This window comes from Falco cherrug, chromosome 2 (genome assembly GCF_023634085.1).
Source record: "Falco cherrug isolate bFalChe1 chromosome 2, bFalChe1.pri, whole genome shotgun sequence".
Classification (NCBI taxonomy): Eukaryota; Metazoa; Chordata; class Aves; order Falconiformes; family Falconidae; genus Falco; species Falco cherrug.
Window position 1 is genome coordinate 45,987,563 of NC_073698.1, and position 19,337 is coordinate 46,006,899.

The 19,337-nt window shown below is 36.8% G+C and overlaps 1 protein-coding gene across 30 annotated transcripts in view; it reads right to left on the minus strand.

Moving 5' to 3' along the window:
- Window positions 1-533: 533 nt before the first annotated feature.
- MYCBP2 (MYC binding protein 2) overlaps window positions 534-19,337 on the minus strand; it is a 200,624-nt gene continuing 181,820 nt past the window's right edge. For 29 of the 30 annotated variants that reach the window (XM_055703002.1, XM_055703014.1, XM_055703023.1 and 26 more), the window contains 13 exons: window positions 17,835-18,118; window positions 17,434-17,530; window positions 14,322-14,441; window positions 12,447-12,548; window positions 10,667-10,795; window positions 8,063-8,195; window positions 7,688-7,791; window positions 6,409-6,597; window positions 5,846-5,953; window positions 4,650-4,859; window positions 2,597-2,704; window positions 2,227-2,392; window positions 534-1,339 (listed from right to left, as the gene is read on the minus strand). In XM_055703002.1, the coding sequence (XP_055558977.1) occupies window positions 1,224-1,339; window positions 2,227-2,392; window positions 2,597-2,704; window positions 4,650-4,859; window positions 5,846-5,953; window positions 6,409-6,597; window positions 7,688-7,791; window positions 8,063-8,195; window positions 10,667-10,795; window positions 12,447-12,548; window positions 14,322-14,441; window positions 17,434-17,530; window positions 17,835-18,118 (1,866 nt within the window). In that variant the 3' untranslated portion in view covers window positions 534-1,223. The remainder of the gene's footprint in view (window positions 1,340-2,226; window positions 2,393-2,596; window positions 2,705-4,649; window positions 4,860-5,845; window positions 5,954-6,408; window positions 6,598-7,687; window positions 7,792-8,062; window positions 8,196-10,666; window positions 10,796-12,446; window positions 12,549-14,321; window positions 14,442-17,433; window positions 17,531-17,834; window positions 18,119-19,337) is intronic. The other variant, XM_055703008.1, reaches the window with a different exon arrangement.

Consider the following 19,337-nt stretch of genomic DNA (forward strand, 5'->3'; position numbering starts at 1 on the left):
TTTGACATGGATGCCATCCACCAATATCTTCAATGTAAGAGCACTTGTTCATGTTCACCAGTAACACACATTTCATCAACTTCAAGACAGAAATACTAGAAAAGGTGTTGAACATATATAACAGAGAATCTGAAGAAAAAAACATACAGTAAAAAGCCTTTATGTGAAGTTATATTTTGTTTTCACTATAAAGGAGCAGAGGAATTGGAACTCCATTACATCAACATTTTGTGATTCATGGCAAAAAGCTATTTGTCCTAAAAGTAGGGGTAACTAAGACTTCAGTAAAACATAACTGATAAAAAAATCTTCTTCTGTGTTTTAAAACATTATTACAATACTTCATATGAATGCTAGCGCATTTATCCAGCTTTTCTGTTGGAAGATTTGAGCAGTGCTTTATATATCTTAAGTACTTCCATAACCACCAGTTCAACCAATAAACTTCCTTACTTTTTTAAAAAGCCTGCTCTATATGACGCTTCCCACCACCATTTAAAAAAAAATTCTGAAAATGGAGGCTTACACATTAATTAGACTTTCACTGTATAAAAATGTACAGTGGCTTTATTGACATGTACATTCCATTATGTTTACAGCTGCAAGATATGAGGCACACTCAGTATTGCACTTCATTAAAATTTCAGGCTCAAACATAACCCAGAAGTTTAAATGAAACTGCTGTTGTAATTTAATAATCCTTATACAGGACAAACATTGATACCTTTATATACAGCATGATACTTGTTACATTTATGCCTTCCTAACACAATTTTTTTTTATAACAGTCTAGGAAATAAACCAGAATATTCCTCTTTCCCATCCCCACTTGTGATGCGTTACAATTGTACAAGATTACAAAAAGTCAGTATACAATAATTAATATTTTTTCTTTCTCCTGAAAGCCAGCATCATTCATAGTCCACAGACACACAGATCCTTTAATAGCAATTATTTATTTGTAAATGTCCAATGTTTCCTAGCCAATGACTGTAATGGCCACATGCAAACACCTCACAAGTTTTGATGTCTCAGTTCAAAAAATGTCAATATCTCACAGCAAGAATTATATACATGGTATTTGGCATCCTTCTTGCACTGTAAATTGTTCCTTTTACCTGGGTTATGAAATGGTCCCGTCTTCATCCCAGCTGGACTTTATTTTCATGACATTTCAGGGATGAGGGCACCTGTTTTGCTCTGGTAAAAAAAAAAATGCTAGTCTAAAAAGTGTGAGCATTTCTGCAAACCCCGCAACCCAGAGCAAATTCTTCACCAGTGGGTGGATGGACAACATGAAGTGGACATTCTGTTCCTTCAAGTTGTTTACCTTTGGGACCTACAGCAAATTTAATTGTGAGGGGGAGGGAAGGGAAAAAAAGAAGAAGAAAAAAAAAAAGGTTAATGCTTGCAGACAGTATCAATAAACATCTATCACATTTTCTCAGAAACCATGCTAAGTGAAGGCAATACATCTATAATATGGATTTATAAGGCATCAAAAATAAAGGCTTAATAGGCCAAGAGAAAAAACATAAATTAGATCTGACAAAACAGGATGAAAAACTCTTAGCTCCTTAAAACAGTCAAATGTTGAATTGGTATTTGAAGAAAAAGAGTGATAAACCTTGGAATTTAAAATCAATCAAACTCAAAGTAAAAAAAGCAAAAAGATTTTAGAATCACTGAAGTTTTGTTTCATTAATACTGTAGAAGAAATTTCTACAATCTAAAAGCAAAATTGATAATTATGAACAAAAATTACACTCTGCAGTAAACAATAATTCTAAGGTTAAACAAAAAGAAATTGCAATTCCTGGCATGTTTACTTCTTCACTTAAATATCTTAAAGCCTCACTTTTTCAACAGCAAGGGAAATGATATGATTTATTGAGATCAGGGTTAATTTTTTTGATATAATTTTAACACATCATGTCACCATGAACTGGCGTAGGGAAATTGAAACGTCTTTCTGTATCAAAGCACCTAATGTTTAAAGGATCAGTGTGATGACATCACCTGTATTATTGCCAGAAAAAAAATAAATCAAAAGCACACATAGAACAAATCCATTCTAATATCATTCAAGACACTGAATTTAAAATTTGTGTGACTGACCCTGGGGTTTTCCTAAAAATTATCAGTAAGAAAATATAAGAATATCAATTAGTACTAATTACTTATCTGAGAATTCAGTGTGGTAAATTTGCTTTGCAAAAATACTACCTGCAGGACAGTGTGGGAGTTCTTCTTTAGGGATGCTTGTCATTCTTTGGAAATCGTCATGGCAAGCATTGCAAAAATGCGTCGTCCCAAAACAAAAAAAAACAGCAACTGAACAGCAGTAGCGGCATTTGTACTCTAAGAAATCTGTACCGTGTTTGGGACACATCTAAACAAAAGAAAACAAACACTGATAAATGAAGTACCCATGCTGTAACAATCTGAACAACAGATTTCTACATTCTGTAGTATATATTAATATATGCAATATTATACAACACATACAGTTACATATTACTGTGAATTATTGTACAGCTTAGGTACTTGGCGATTCAGAATGAACTAAGAACATGAATACAAGTTCTTTACTTACCTGAGCCCTTGAAACATCAGAGCATGCGCCACAGATTAGCTCTCTTGGATCATAGTCATCTCCTTGTCCAGCCTCAGCATCACAACGAGCTTCGCCACCAAAATATGCCTTAATTTTATATAGAAACAATTGGACATTAAACCAGAGTCAACTACTATTTTAACAGATTAACTTTGTAAGGGAAAACTGATGAGCAAAAGCAGTTCCAGTAGTCTCCACTGATCTGATCTCTCTTGACTGTCTCTATCTAGATGTTTTTGAGGCACTAAGACAATGTCTTTCAATCTCAGGATAAATGAGACCAAAAATTGTGCAACATACTGTGCTCTATGCAAGTGATTGGAAGGCTTTTGAAACAGTATTTGGATGCTCTATGACCTGTATGTAAGAAAGACAGCACTGAGGCTGAAGACAGCGGAGAAAGAGTCTACCAGGAGGGCTTTTTACTAGCTGAAGGGAGTATTGGTTTTTATGCTCATGTGGGATCCCTTATAATTAGAATTTTGCTATTTTCTACAAATTCATTCTACTTTCTCATCTTATTTTACCAGGACACACTAGGCACAAAAATGCACCAAAACCGTCAGCTCTGATGAATTTCCTCATATACTACAGCGTTTTCACATGGAGTAGCGAGATGCGGCAATGAGTAACTTCCTTTATCACCATCTTATTAACTAATTAGACAATGCACAAAATTCTTGCTCTCAGCAATTCTCGCCTTTTTGCTGTGATTGTGAAAGGATAGGGAAAGTAGTCTCAAAGCAACTATGAGGAAGGAAAAATTTAAGCAGCCCACCTTCCCCCAAACTCCGCAGACTAAAAGGAAAAGGGAGAGTCCTATGGAATGTCTGTCAGGGAATTCTGTAGTAGTTTGGGGTGAAGAGGTGCTGAAGGAAGGAGAGAAGTCAGAAATTAGATAGTTGAATTAGCTGCTCAGACATATGGACATAGTGCAAAAGGGAGTAACGAGGTACAAGGGACAGAAAAAGAGGGCAATAAAACCCCCTGAATCACTGAGTATTAAATGCTGGGAAAAGTGTAATGAAAAATGGGGACTGGACTAAAAACTGGAGAAAGTAAGATTAAAAGAAGAATTATTTTTGTAGGGAACAAAAAAGGCAGTAGGCAAGTTGCTAAAGGATGAGGAGTGAAAATTGATTGTGAGAGGCAGGAACAAAAGTGAACTGAGTAACTGCATGGTAATGAGTTAAAGGGATTCATTACTGCTCTTCTCTAGCAAATGGATGTTAATTCTTTCTCCTCTTATTTCAAAATTTTGCATTTCCATTTAACAAAAAAGTTATTAGAGTGTCCCCTGAAAATGTTGTTATGAAATTGTCTTATTTCATTCATTCCTAAGGGAAAAAGGAAGAAGATGAGATCAAGATGGGCACTAAAACTGGCTTCAGATGAAAGAATCCATGGGAGGGGGGCCAGTGCTTATGGGGAAACTATGGCTGTTTGTATATGATTTTTGTCTTCTGGATAAATTTCATATTCTCTACTTGAAGAAAACTGTACTTATATGTACTTATATGACCAGTCCATCAGGCTAGACCACATATTTCCTTTTCCTACTTTTTTTTCATTCTTCTAATACTTCTGCCCCGAAGTCAGTTTCCTGCAGTTGCAATGAACTTCAACTTGGGTAAAAGTAGTATTTAGGTTGAATCTTAGTGGGGAGCTTTCCATATCGAAGAGTTAGAATGAAACCTATGTTTCTACTGTTTTAACGTTCACATGAAGTATGAGCTGGAAGTGGGACAAAGGGATTGCTGGTGGTTTAACCACAGTATCATCTCCACATTCTTCTAAGAAGGGCATCACTTCAACATGTGTTTGGTTTCTGAACTGCTTTGTATATACTTTCAAGCTTTACAAGATAAGACACTATGTACATCTAATTTACTCAACACTTTATGATTTAACAATGATTTATTTTTCTGCTTTCCTATTCCATATACAATATATTAAATATGTTCCATTCTTTAAGAAATTACTTTTGAAACTATAACGTATATTTAATTTGAGAAAATACTAGTTGTCATACCTTTTTGCACTTGTAGCAAACATAATAAGCATATCTGTTCATAGCATAGCCAGCTGGGTCATTATAAAATCTAACACCTGGTGTTGTGATGGCCTCACTCTTGTGCAACCCTTCATACTCCAATCTCATTAGAGCTTTTCTCCTTACATCTTCATAGAGTTCTTTGATTGGATCAAGCAAGTCTTTTAATACTGTATGATTGATTTTGTTCTGAAATAAAAAAACTGATTAAAATATCTTGCATCTTTATAACAACAGCTGTGATTATTTGTATTATGGTCAAACACAAATAGTGTAATGGATGTCATAAAACCCTAAAAGCTCAGGCAACGGACATTTCAAAAAATGGCTGCTACTTTATTTGCTGCAAAAGCAGTAACCAGGAATTCTTTTTGTATGGTCTTTTGTTATAAGAAGCCACCAGCCCTTACAACAGACTGTAACAACCAGAGGGATGGTAAAGGGTACATGAAATACTCATCACAGCACCGGAATATTCTGATTGTATGTCTTCTCTAATTTTGGTCCCTTTTGACTTACTGCTCAGCAATCAAGAATGACTGACAGCCTTCTTTGCCAGCTCTTCATCATTTAATGATCACAAGCTATTGCCATAAGTTACCAAAACATGGCATGCAGAATGGCTGGCTATTCATAAGTTTCATGTTCCTAGGGTGTTAATGTGCTCTCCTTCCCAGCAGCTATCATATGCTTTTCCTTACAGCAATTATGAGTTTGTAGAGTACAAGAGGATTTTTTAGTAATTTAAGCTGAACTTTGTACATACATTCTTCAGCTCTGTCCTCATACTGAAAAGCAAAGCAGCTTTAAAAGGGGTTAGTAAAATAAGAGAAGCCAAGTTTCCTGCTTCAGATAATGTGCATTAAGATTACTTTTTCCTCTCCCTGCTGTCCCCAAACTGGGAATTCACAAGCAGACGGCGCTAAGAATAAACTAGCATTAAGATGTCTGCATTATGCTTTTTTTTTTTTAAGAGGACTCTTCGGGGAACAGTAGGGGAAGGTAAAAAGATGCATCAATGATACCCTTTTCTTTAGTGACATGAGAAAATAAGGGAAGTGACATATAACTAATTTATATTGTAAGAGAAGTATTATTAAAAAAAAAAAAAGGAAGAGCAAAGACAGTATTCGGTAACCTGTTTGATCTAGGCAGTAAACACGTAGTTCATTTACCTTGCAAATAGGACAGGACATAAACCCAAAAGTTATCCTTGGCCCAAGCCATCTGTTTTCTAGTACTCGTTGACAGCATTGCAAATGGAAAACGTGGCTGCAGTCCAGCTTTGGAAAAGAATACATGTATGTGAACACTGAGGTTACATTGACCACTAAAACAGAAGTAGTTATTTGCTTTTAAGAGGCAATATATATCAATTCCAAAATTAATTTATTAAAAATCCTAGAAGATCCCTGTTTTCTTAACAAAGAGAAAGAAAAAAGTTGGGTTTTTTTTTTGTTAAAATCATAACCTTTCCATTCCAAAATGACCAGTGGATATATGAAATATATTCTTTAATTACTTCAGCTGTTTTTCTCATTTATAAAATACCATATATTTTAATAAAGTAGACACAGCAAACTCAACTGATACAATCTGCTTTGTTGAACTAGCAGTAATGCCAGACAAAAAGAAAGCTTTTTAAATAGCTTCCGTGTTGTTATGGTGCCTATTTTGGAATTTTTAAGAGTGTCATCTGAAGGATTTTTCTGGGAAAAAAAATCAATCAAGGATAAACCTGGATAGCTGGTGCTGCTGAAAGTGCTTCAGTAAAGCAGATCATGCACATGTCATCAGCATCTTGTTTCAGAGTTGTAGCATTCTTATCACAGCCATGCAAGCATGGCAAGCAGTGCTCTTCATTCTTAACGCCTCCACAGGGATGTCCGCAGGGGTGTGTCTTGCTGCAGGCAATTTTAGCATACTCCTATGAAAAGTAAATAAATAATCTCTTTTCCCCCGCCACTGAATGGTTTGATGTAGTCTTGCTTTTTGAAGGACTGCTGGTTCAGGCAATAAACTAAGATGAAAGAATCGTGATTCATTTGTCTACTGCTACAGCAGGTACTTGGGAAAAACTGCCCATTTTGTGTACTTGAAGTAAAAGTGATACTTTCATTTACTTATGTTACTCCCGAATAGCAATGGCATAATGAAACCATTAATATAAAGTGAAATATTCTTTAATCCTCCATGTGTATTTTGTATATTAAGTGCTTCCTGCATAAACATTGCTTGCCCTGTATTAATAGCTTTTACGATATCTACAGATTTTGGTGTTTCAGGAAGGATAGGAAGTAACCCACTCTTCAGAACACAGTATGAGCTAATCATTAATCAGCATAAAAGCACTTTTGTATGGAAATGGCATTTCAATCACCTCTAACAGAAAACTATAAAAGTTACCCAGAAGCTAACAACAGACTGAATGGAATTAATATAACAATAATATATTATTATAGGCTGAGAGAGAAAAAAAGACGACAAATTTGCTACATGTAAAGAGAAGTATATAGGGCGGGATAAGAAATTAGTTAGGATTTGGCCCTCTGCCAATTGTACCTGTACCGTAGGGCACAAAAACGCTCAGGATATGTGGATACAGCTAACAAACCTGGCCAAGTCCTGCATGTTCCACGCTCACACAGCAAACAGGCTGTTACACAAACTACTTTTATCAAGCTTTCCAGTACACTACACTTTATGCTGACAGTGGATATTTTACTTTGTAATTGGAACGCTTTTGTGAAAACTTGAGATACTTTTGAAGATAATGATGAAACTGCCCTGTATTTTGGTTGACTGTTGGTGTTTGTAGCCTGTAATTAAACGGAACATTTACAAACTCGGAAGTATTTGAATTATAATAATCAGTCTTCAGACATTTTCATAGAAGAGATCTGATTTACTATCAACCACAAAGATGAGAGCAAGGTTTACACAAAATAAGAAATCAATTTAATCCTACAGTCCTTTCTATTTACATAATTAACAATGACTGACGTGTTAATACGTACCTGGCAATCTGTATCAGAACAAACGCTTCCCACTGCTGATAATTCTGTTCCACTCCTACATCCACAGAAACGACATGCTTCAGAACTGCTGGTGGTCGGCTTGCCTGGGTCCACAAGAGTAAAGAAAACCAAAAATTGTTGTAATGAAACATAAGGGACTGATATTCTAACAGACATCTAAACAACAATCACAGAAAACAACCAGAAAAACAGCAATACTTACGTTATTGTATTTTTATTAACAAACAATTAAAAGCATTGCCACAAAGCAGGTGAAAACCTCAACTGCTCGTTATTTTTTTCCCCTCAACAAATGCTCGTTTAAAAGGTAAAAATAATCAGGATAAAGAGCAAGTAATAACAGTTGTGTTTTACCTGTCTGTTCTCTAAACTCCACCATCGCTTTCATAGTTTTAGAATCTGCTAATGCCATCAGCCAGAAAAGTTTGGTCCTACCACAACCCTCGTGGAGATCAACTTTGATAGCTTCTTCTTCTTCTTTGAAAACCTGTCAGATTAACCAAACAGATATTAAATAGCATGTCTATGTTATTTTTGTCACTGTCTCTCAGGATTTTCATCAGATGTTTTATAGATTCTGAGGAGTTTGTCTACTGCAAGCTATTTTTCTTTTATGCATTCCATAATTTGTATATATTGCAGAATGGATAAAGGATTTGTGTTTCTAGAAGTAAAAATACGTAACGTTAATGCTTGAGCTAACATGGCTGGGAAAGAATAGCGCAGCAATGCTAAGAAGAAAGCTGCACACCATTTTTCTAATTTAAAAAATATGGAGCTTGGACTTACACAGCTCATCCAGTAGGCCACAGTATATTAAAAGCACAAGATAACATTAGAAATAGCTTCACATAACCCTGCTGGCAGTTTATTAAAGCAACATTGGTAATTATGGTCTTAATAATATGTACTATACAATACCAATTATATAAGCATGGAATAGTAATATTTTTTGACTTTCACATAAATACACAATTGATACTTTTGGCTACAATGAGGAAAATACAAAATTTTTGCAAAATCAAAAAACTGCATGAGATTCTTAGTGAACTTTATACAGTCTCTTCTTTTTCTCCTTTCCTAAGTTTTGAAGGCAGTTCTGTTTTCATTCATTTCACCTGCAGGGCAATAAAAGTTAGAGTTTTCCTGGGTATAGATATATGCACTCAATTTGAACTTTTAAAAAAATCTTATTAGTATCAGGGAAAAAAAACCCCAAACTAACTGTTTCACAAAGGAATCAGATAAGCAGGTCATAGTAACTTACAGACTGTCCTTTCTTGCAGGGAGAAAAAATACATTAAAGAGGTACGTATGACAGAAGGTGGACAAAGAACAGGAAGCCAAGAGAAACAGGACACAGGGAACACGAAAGAATTTAAAATTTAAATTGAGGGGCTTAACATGAGAGATGTAAAGGTGAAGTTGGTGAATAAAGAGTAACAGTTTCAACATGCTTTCAGAAGTAAATAGGAAAATCTGATAAGTAGCCATTTTGGACAGATTAAAGGAGAGATGAGAGGACTTCTATGAGATAAGAACTTACTTTTTATCAACTGTAATCTGAACAGGCTATATAGGAGAAATGAGAAAAGTAAATGAGACTAGACTGTGCTGTGCCATGACAGGAGAGTAGACATACAAAATCACCTTCTTAGGATGACAAACCAGGAAAATTTCAAAGGGGATTGCAAAGATTCTGGCTAAGAAAAACAGAAGTTAACAGATCCGCATGGAACTCCCAGGCTGAGTCTGAACTGTGAATACTGAGGCACCAAGGAGGTCTGTGGAGCAAAACTCAGTGCCAATGATCTGATGTTTACATCACACATGCTCTAGACCAGCCGATGCTTTGCATGAATGGCCACTAGCAGTGTGTCCCTGCATCCATCTTTTTTTGTTGTTTTTAGTTCCAGCTGAAAGGAATCGAGTTCATGCCCTCCAAGGCTACTCTACAGCACAAATCAAAATGCGTTGAGGGGAAATGATCGTATCTGTTTCAAAAGCCTATTCCTGACCTTAACTAAAAAGCTAATGTAGGTGCACTCTAGGAAAGGAAGAAGAGAAATTACTTCCACTGAATTAACTTATTAATGAGGTTTATTACTTTAAGCTTTATGCAAATATAAGTAGTCAGAGGGAAAGGGGGAATAAAGGACCACAAAAAACACAAACGAGAAATAATGTCAAGAAAGAGGAAAGGTTCAGTAGTTTCAGAAGTAAAGGCATCTTCAACATCAGTTTCCATGAGAAAAATAAATATTCCAAGGAGAATGTAGTTTCAAGTTTAGTAATGAAAAGGATAAAAGAATAACACAAAACACTAATTAGCAGAGTACACAGCAATTTGTAAAAAAACCTCATTAAGTCAAAGAAGAAAGATGTTTCAATCCTAAAAACAAAAGTAAAAGAAGCTGGGAAATTTTCAGGCTTATGGATTTGACAACATATTTATCTGTGAAAGTGAGAGCTGGAGGAATGCTGAAAAATAAGAGAAGACTGACATAAGAAAACCAGCAGGAATATTTGCTGTCAAGTGGTTTTCTTGGATATTAAAAAATGTATATACATTAAAAACGAAGGGATTGACAAGCATTGAATCACATGATAGAAGTAGTACAGGAGATACGATTAAGAAAATCTATGCAGTTCCTAGGTTCTCCTAAAAAATGTTCTAATCAATGTTAGAATGAGAGAGAAAAAAGCTGATGTAGCATGAGAGTTAGAATTAGGGACTGCTACACGATTTTCTAATGTTCTTCGAAAGATAAAGGACAAAAGAATTTAACTAAAACCAACTAAAAAGTGTTAAACGGAAACTTATCTATCTCATCTCCAAAATAAAAGAAAACACCACTTTCAGCTTTGATACTTACTACTGCCTTTTTCTTATGTATTAATTGGGGAAATGCACACAATGTATGCAGTGCATACAACGCGATGTCACGTATACTCTACCTGTCTCTGATGAGTCTTTGTTCGCCGATGGAGATGAAGGAATCTGTCACAATCTGTACATAAATTCCCACAGACATTACATAAAATGATTGCAGCAGTTTCACCATCATCATGGTTATCACACATTGGCTGGAAAAAAAATAATAATTCTTTCTTTCTTAAATCCCTCATTTCCTTTCAGCATTTCTCCCCCCAGTCCTTCACCTCAAATGAATAAAGGGGGATAAAGTGCTTGTTTATATCATTAATTGTATCTTTAGAATAATCAGTATCTAAACAATTACTCCTGGACACAAAAAGTCCCCATTTACTACATCAGCTCTTCGGCTATTCTTCATCTCATATTTTGCGTGATGTAGCAAAAATGTGTTTTTCAACAACATAGCTGACACATCGTTTTCAACTAGTCTGGGAAAAGATTTATGTGGCTGCAATGGCTTGTGGGCGCGTTAACAGAAAAGTTCAGAGATAAGAATGCTCAGGTCAGTCAATAGGCACGATGTTTACCCTTCATTCCTTTGATATGGTATGTTTACTCTGTTCAAACAACTAATCAAGGCTGTAGTCATCTATAACTCAGAATACAGCTGGAGCAACAAACTTCAAAACTCCATCATAAAATTAAGTTGCTCTATTGATACAATTTTTTGAAATTTAACACAGTTCTGCTTTGCAGTTCAAAAGACCTGTACAAATAAAGTTCACCGACTGACTTTGATTATGCCTATGCATATGTCAGAAAAAGTTTCCATTGTACTCCCAGACCATGTTGTTTCCATGCGACTTAGAACAGAATCCTTTCGACAGAAGTCCTGTTGGAGGGACACACAGCTCACCTCAACATTTAAATATTCTGGTATAAAATAGGACCGGGGAATTTGGGGCTGGGTTTAGCAGCTTGTATTCCTGCTTGACGGTGTCTTGGCTGCTCCTCTGACATTTCCAAAGCTCTGCAGAAGTCCTTTGACTTTCTTAATCACCTCAGAAACCTTTGTGTCTGGTTCCTTCTCAGCAGTTTTAGTCTTTGCTGCTGCTGCAGCCCTGCGTCTACTGTATTCCTTCCTACCTGTGCTAAACTGCTTTGGAGGCTTTGCTCTAAGCATCCTCAGTCTCTAGCGGGAAGGCACAATCTTCCCTTGCCTCCCACTGGGATCCACCTAACCAAGTTATAAAGAAAGCAGCTTCATTATTTAGCTCTTTCCAGGTTGGTGTTAAAGAAATCATAAGCGTTTTATGATACTGAAAAATACAAACTCCATAAATCCATCACATTCCATATTAAATTTATAAATCCTCTGGGTAAATGGTGGCTTTGCTAAATTCAGTTAGAAAGAGTTTCTTTCTCTTTGGGGTAATCATTCTCTGCTGAGATGGGGAAGAGGAAGCTAAATTACAGAGAAGAAGTTACTGAGGAACACAAAATAATTGACTTTATTTTATAACAGAGATCCAGACAGAAAGAAAAAAAGCTCTGATAGAGGGTGTCATACTAACTGAGTCAATCTACCTTCGAAAAGCTGTTCTACAGGTGTTAGGAAGGCCTTGCTCCATCCCAAATACCAGCAGATTTGCTACCTTATTGTTTAAAGTTGGAATTTTTGTTTTCTGAGCAGTGCTTGTCTAGAACACAGATACTACAAACACGTACATACAATATCCACTGGGGACAAAAGGGAGGAATAAGGTTAGGCCAAGTCTGCCTTCCCCTACCATTATTCTAAATTCTTTGACTACTGCATAAATCACAATAAACACAAAAAGATACCATTTTCTGTCTCACCATCTGTTTCTGTTGTCCGTCCTTTCCCATCCACCTTCCTGAGGACAGTCTATCAACATGGTCCTGATCAAGTACACAGAGGGATGCTAAGGCCAGCCATAACTATTGAAAGGCAAGGTAGAATTAAATGTTTTAGATGAAAAATATTTTTTTAAAAAAATAATCACAAATACTAGAAATATAAACTTTGGCAGATAAGACTGCCACCTAGAAACCGTGTCATCATTCGCTGAAGCCTGCTTATACAAAGCAAGTTTTTATTTTCCAGAAGAAGTCAAGCACACAATAAAACTTATTGAACTTTGGCTTCTGTCAGGTATGTCACTTTATGATCATCAATACAAGTAGTTAGCACACAAGAGAGAAACAGTAAAGAAAGGTCAACCAGCGTACATTTTAGAGAAATATGGCAAATACAGACTTGCATATCACTCCCAAACATTGCAGGCTTTGGGGGAGAAGAAGAAATTCAAGGACACAGACTAATGAAAAAAACCTAAAAACCCAACAAAAAAGCCACCACCCAAACCAACAAAACTTTAGCTCAATGAGATTGGTTTCCCAATGTTCTCTCCTCACTGCAGGGGGCATTTGAGATTACCTAGAAAAGGGTTCTGAGCTAACTGTTCTTCTGAGGAAGCTTTTCTCTCTTCCTCTCCATTGACTACAGTGAAATCCTGAAGAGATGAGCTACATGAGGAGAATTTGTCAGTGAGCCTGCAAGCCAAACTGAATCGCACTTGGCAGCTGCATTTTGCAATAGTTTTTGATCAGAGGTTTGGTTTGAACAGAATGGCTTTTGTTGAAAAAACTCTATTGGACTCCCCCCAGAAGAGCACAGCTCCCTGACAGAGCTAGGTGCGTTCACGAGGAGAGCTAGGCTGACCGTCAGCGCTCCCGCAGGACCTGATTAAACTAACACAGGGACAGCAGGAGCTGGTGGTGCTCTGAGACCATGTCTTCCAAACAGCAGAGAGTATGTAAGTGACAGGATGAAAAGGACAACTGGCACAGCCTTCTAGGATGCAAAACAACGTGAGTGTCAACGGCTTGTAACCATTGCAAATCTCTTCTTTCACATGTAATTATTATGCTTCAAAGCCAAAATCTGAACTCCCTAAGCAACAGCAATGTCATTATTTACAAGTATGCCTTTTATGGTATTTCAAGCAATATATTAAGGTTAAGTTAGTTCCAGTTTCTATAAAAGATTCATGGAAGAAATAAAGACAAGATAAAAAACCCACCCCAGGTAATTAATGAAGGGTTCAGCAAATGACTTTTCATTTTGAGACTAAACCACAAGTGAAGCTTAGCTTAATTGTTCTACAGAATGCTTGTTACTGAGTGTTTTCATAATAGCCTTGAGATGTGGCAGCTGATGACCTAGAAGTCAAACCACTTAATCGTGTAGAGAGCTGGAAAAAGACAGCTGATACATATTGTGCCATTTTCCACACAGATGATTTCATAGATTTAGTAAAAGGCAAGTATCATAAACAAAGCAGAATCACCTGAAGGATAAAACCCCAAATGTATAAGCCTAACATGTATTCTTCATTATTTGGGAGGTGCCCAAGATGCATATTTAATCACAATTCAGCTTTTCCTGGTGTATTTCTGCCGCAAAGAAGAAAACTCAAACTGCTGTGACACAGAGATCCAAGACTTTTAATAGGACAGCGATTGCCTTAGTTAGGATACCTGTCCATTATGCACACAGCTAGATTTGGAGAATATAAACTGTGTACTGTAGGCATTGTTTCCTGAAGCAACCTGTACAAGGACGTTTCTTCTAAAATATAGGAAGGCTCTTGGATGGGCTCCTACTGCACATTTACAAAGAACTAATGTTAAGTTTAGTAAAGTTCTTACTCTGGTTGTTGCAATGCACCGCACTGGTGATCTGTATTCTTCTTCCATTTTGGTCAGAGCTATGATGGTTTCAGCAATAGCGTTCTTCGTCACACGGGACCAAGCTTCCGACAGATGACCCTGTTAAAGAGGAAACTCAGTTTATTACAGCTTTTATTAAGAACAACTAAAACTGTAATTTGAGCTGCTACAAGCTGTATCACGTTAGGATCTCAAGTTAGAATAGAAAAAGAGGAAGTCAGGGAAGACTTTGAGAAATCCAGTGTTTTTAAATCAGAGAGATCTGGTGAAAGTCAGCCCTCAAATACTCAGGTGACTGACTGAGGTAGTCTCTAAGCAGCTACTGGAATAACTAACTTGGAATAGGTAGAAGGAATATGATTTGAAGAATGAAAGAACATATTCCTGAAGCTCCCTCCGCCCGACTCTGAGAAAGAAGCTGGAGCACAAATAAGCGACTACGAACAACACAAAGATTACAGTGGATCCCTAGAGAAATCAGCTTCACTCGCCTCTAGCTTGGCCTTCCTGAATACTCTCCACAGTTTCTGTATTTGAAGGAAACATCAGCACCATAGCATACTTTCCAAACCAACCTCAATGATTCTGAGCCTGCAGCACTGACTCATACCCTAAATTCCTGACTCAGAGACTGCTGAATTCTTAAGTCCTTAATGTAATCTCCAGATTTCTGAACTTGATGCTAAAGGTGACAGAAATAATTGAGACTCACTGGACTCTAAAAAGGAAGGTATAGTGACTAGCCGGGATGCAGGTACCTACATACCGCAAATGTTGAAAAAGTGAATCACATCTGTAACTCTTAGGAAGTGGCTAGTATGACTGATGTCACCCTGCTGATAATTAGCAGCTCTAAAGAGCCTCAAAGAAAGGTTTTTAAACCAGGACCCCTCTGTTCCTCCATCCTCCTTTGGGTAACAGGGCTCAACCCCCGAAGAGGTTTTGAGCATGCCTAAAGCACAGAAGCTTCCTACAAAATGTATTCAAGAAAAACTCAAGAAACTACTCCTCTCTTGAATGGCCTCAGTCCAGTCTCCGTGATCTCGAATGAAAGGGAAAAAGTTCAGGTCTCTTCCTCATACAAGAGAGGGGGGTCCTTACTGTTTGCCTACTGAATACATTAGAGTAAAATCAGTCCCAATCATGCCTTTAGGAGCTGCTACAGTTCAAGTAAGCAATTCAGTATCTACTGAAAGAGGGATTTATGTCCACATTTGAGAGGACTACACTTTATCTGACTGACTTGATCCCTTTATTTTTTTTGTAATAAATAGTTATATATTCATTCCAAGTAGAATGGTTTAAACAAGAGAATTCAAGACCCCACCAGTGTGCCCAACAGCCAGCACTAGTGGAAAACTATCAGGTACGTGGGAGGTGGAGCCTAGCATACTCGGACGTACATGCAAGTTGACTTATCTAACGCCAGAGCTTTAAGAACTTTCCTACTGATTTCTGCAATGATTTTGGAGAACCAGATATTAGCAAATGCAAGTTTCATGGGCGAAGGTCTTGAATGGGTAGAGTTGCTGCTTAGACGAAAATATAAACATCTGATTCCAGTCAGCCAGCCATTTTCTATTTCTACTAATCTCTTTATTCCAGGCGAAGGTCTCTGATCAGCTTAGTTTTAATCAGCTGTCCATTTAGGGACAGGCTTTCCCATCATCATGGGAGCCACAATCTCATAAAACAAGGACCACCGAGTTGCTTCAAAAGGCTTGACCAGTACTATTTAAAAATGCTGCAGAAGAAAATCCACTATTTCCCTAATGTTTTCCCACTTACTCAAAGCATACCTACCAACAATGGCTACAAATGATACTGGCAACAACGGTTAAAAAAAAATATATCTTGAACAAATTACCCCCCACCTCTCCAATTCATTCCCAATATATGTTGCATCTTATACACTGAAAGAAGTGGGGTGCCCGAGGAAAACATACAGACATATACGTAACAAGGGGCACCATGTTAATCATTCTGGCATTTGCTATCTTGTGAGTACTTGTCTTTCCAACTGCTATTTTTTTTTGGTCCTAGTATTTATATGCAATTTCCTAAAACGTTGATAAAGTAAGCAAAACCAAAAATCCATCATGTGGAATCACAGACCTTTCCCTCTAGCCAGTGGAACAACGGAAGCAAAGACAAAGTGATCATTTTATGCATGGACCAGTACTGCTGAGGGACAAGACACACTTTAATTGTAACTCTTAGCTAAAGATAATTGTGAGATTCTGAAATCTTGTGCATAGAATTCCCATCCAGCTTCAGCCACTTTGAGAATGGATCTCCTTAATCTAAGTGTAGTGAATGGTTTAGAAAATAGGACTCCAAAGCTGAATATACTGAAACAGCTTTCAAAGGGTAATCACAGAGGAAAATCCATGTCATTTAGAGCATCTTGCTGAAATAGGTACAGAATTAAGGAAAACAAACAGAAACCTCCCAGCTGAACTCCTCTCCCCTAAAGATATACAAACCCTATTTATTTTTTGCCAATATTGTTTCTGGGAAATACCTGAATAACTTTTCATCAAATTCTTCTGCCAAAAAGCTTGCCTGAAGCAGATACAACTATGGAAAATTCCAGCCCAGATGTAATAAGTAATAAACAACTATAAATGTAGATTTCAGCAAAACTGAAAGAAGTCAGTCTTAACATGCAGTCTTAACCAGAAACTCCACATATAAGATCTACCTACAACACTATTATCTTACTCCACAGATACTTTTTACTTTTCAAGTGGAGTTCTGAGTGCTCAAGACTTTAAAAAATTAGGCCTCCATGTTAATAATGTAGAAAATGGCACACAATTATTGTTTACTACTTAAATTTCTGGTACAAGCGACTTATTTAAAAGCTCATTTCAAAACTGGATTTCTGTTTAGTGGAATCAGAACTCAGCTCCTCCGGCTCCTAGGCCTAGACTCTACCCAGAAGACTCTTATCTTTTTGTTCTTGAGACCAACTCACATTTAACAGCTCAACCCAATACTAACTGTAATAGAAAGTAATGAAAAAATGTACTTTTCATTATCAGAAATATTTGAATACCCTCCACACATATAAAGGATAGAAACTTACTGCTGCCATGTCTTTAATGAGTTTAATAATGATCTCTGAAATCTGTGTAGGTGTTGAACCCTTCATCCACCAGTGGCTTTCACCTCGCCGAATATAGCTGCCAAGGACATACGGTAATACGTGAAATAAAAATCAAGTAATTGAGAGAAATCACTATTTGTCAAAATCCAGCACAAAGAAACACTGCACATATTCAGCATATGGTAGGTTGTGGGTTTCTTTTATTTTATTTATTTTATTTTTTTTTAAATCAAACTCACTAATAACATGACTCATACTGTAAATGTTACACAATTTTTTCAATTCATAAACAAAGATTGTAAGAGACAACATGCTAACTTCAAAGACTGTAATTATTTTGTGCTTTTAGCTTGAGAATATATAGGTGGTTTTAAACAAACCTGGAATTGAAGATCATTGGAAGTGTGACTGTAGTAACTCCTTTGCCTGCAGTAGTGCCAGCTGTCCCTGTTATAGTAGTTCCTTTGGCTTTTAGCTGTACAGTGAGAGCTTTGGCAATGCATCCCAAAAACATGTCTAAGATACCTAGTTTATTCCAATCTCCTTTTTCTGTTGAGTGAATGATATCACTTATATCCGCTGGTGGAAGAGACTTCACTCCTATGATACTAGCCAGACGACTAGGGGTTACCTCGGGCAAAACACGTCTTAGTAATGATGTTACCTGGAGAAAAAATGAGAACATCACAATTCTTACCAAGACAGCTGGAGTTTTCAAGCAAAATCAAATAAAGTCTTTCTTCTTCTTCACAAGTTATTTCAGTAAGAAGGACTGAATCTACTTTCTGTACTTGAGTCACACCTAGAAGAAATTCTGTGAAGGTTTCTGTCTTGTTTTGAAGTGTTTATTAATATACCCAGTGAGACAAGGCTGAAGGGTCCAGAACCAATCTCACTCGAACAATACGTAGCCTTCATATCATAACAAAAATATACTTAGTGCTGGACTTACAATAATAGCGATAGAGATGTTTGTACAACTCTGATTTGGTTGCACGTTGCATGTTACAGACATGTTACCCACTTTGCATATAATCTTTAGATGCCAGAAACTCTATGGTAGAACTGTTAGAGACACTTTAGACTTTTGAAAATAAAGTACTTGAAATTACATGCTTCAACCTCAACACTTGGTGGAACTGGGGTTGAAATTGGCTCTGTCATGCAAAGTTTGGTCCAAATCAGGATGTTTGAAAGCTTAAGGAGTTAACATTTCATATCTGGTTTCTTAAGCCTTCAATGTTCTTTTGAAAAACCGTTTATATTTAAGAAAAAAAAGCAGTATTTTGCATATCTGCAATATATCGATACTACTATGAGGGGCATTGCCTGCCTCCAGGCAAGTTGAGATGTGATGTTGTAACAGTTTAGAAAACTGGAAAAAGGAAGAGTAGCGAGTATGAGACATTAAAAATTCTGAAACAGGAACTAAAAATCCACCTAGAGAAGGCATACCAGCTAGCAACAACAAGCTAGCACATTAACCGTACAAAACCAAATCTTTTATATCTATGTTTATGTTATATTATGTGCATATAACTACACATATACTCAGACAGACAACATTCAAGTTCAGAAAAAGAGGTATTAAAGCTCTACCTGAGGATAGCAAAAGTAGAAAGGAACTGTCTAGTTCCACACTACTTTTAGCCTGGAGTATGTGACAAACATGCTAAGGACTCATCAGATCAGTAACAGACACCGCTAATTTAAAAACCTCTCATCTTCCTTATACAGGCATTATATATGCAGAATATATATACCCCAAACAACACTGGATTTTACAGATCCTATTTGACAGACATTTCAACCATGCCCTACTCATTCAATGTCTTATCTCAACCAGAGAAACCTCTGCGTCATCTGTTACAATGTTTTCGCAA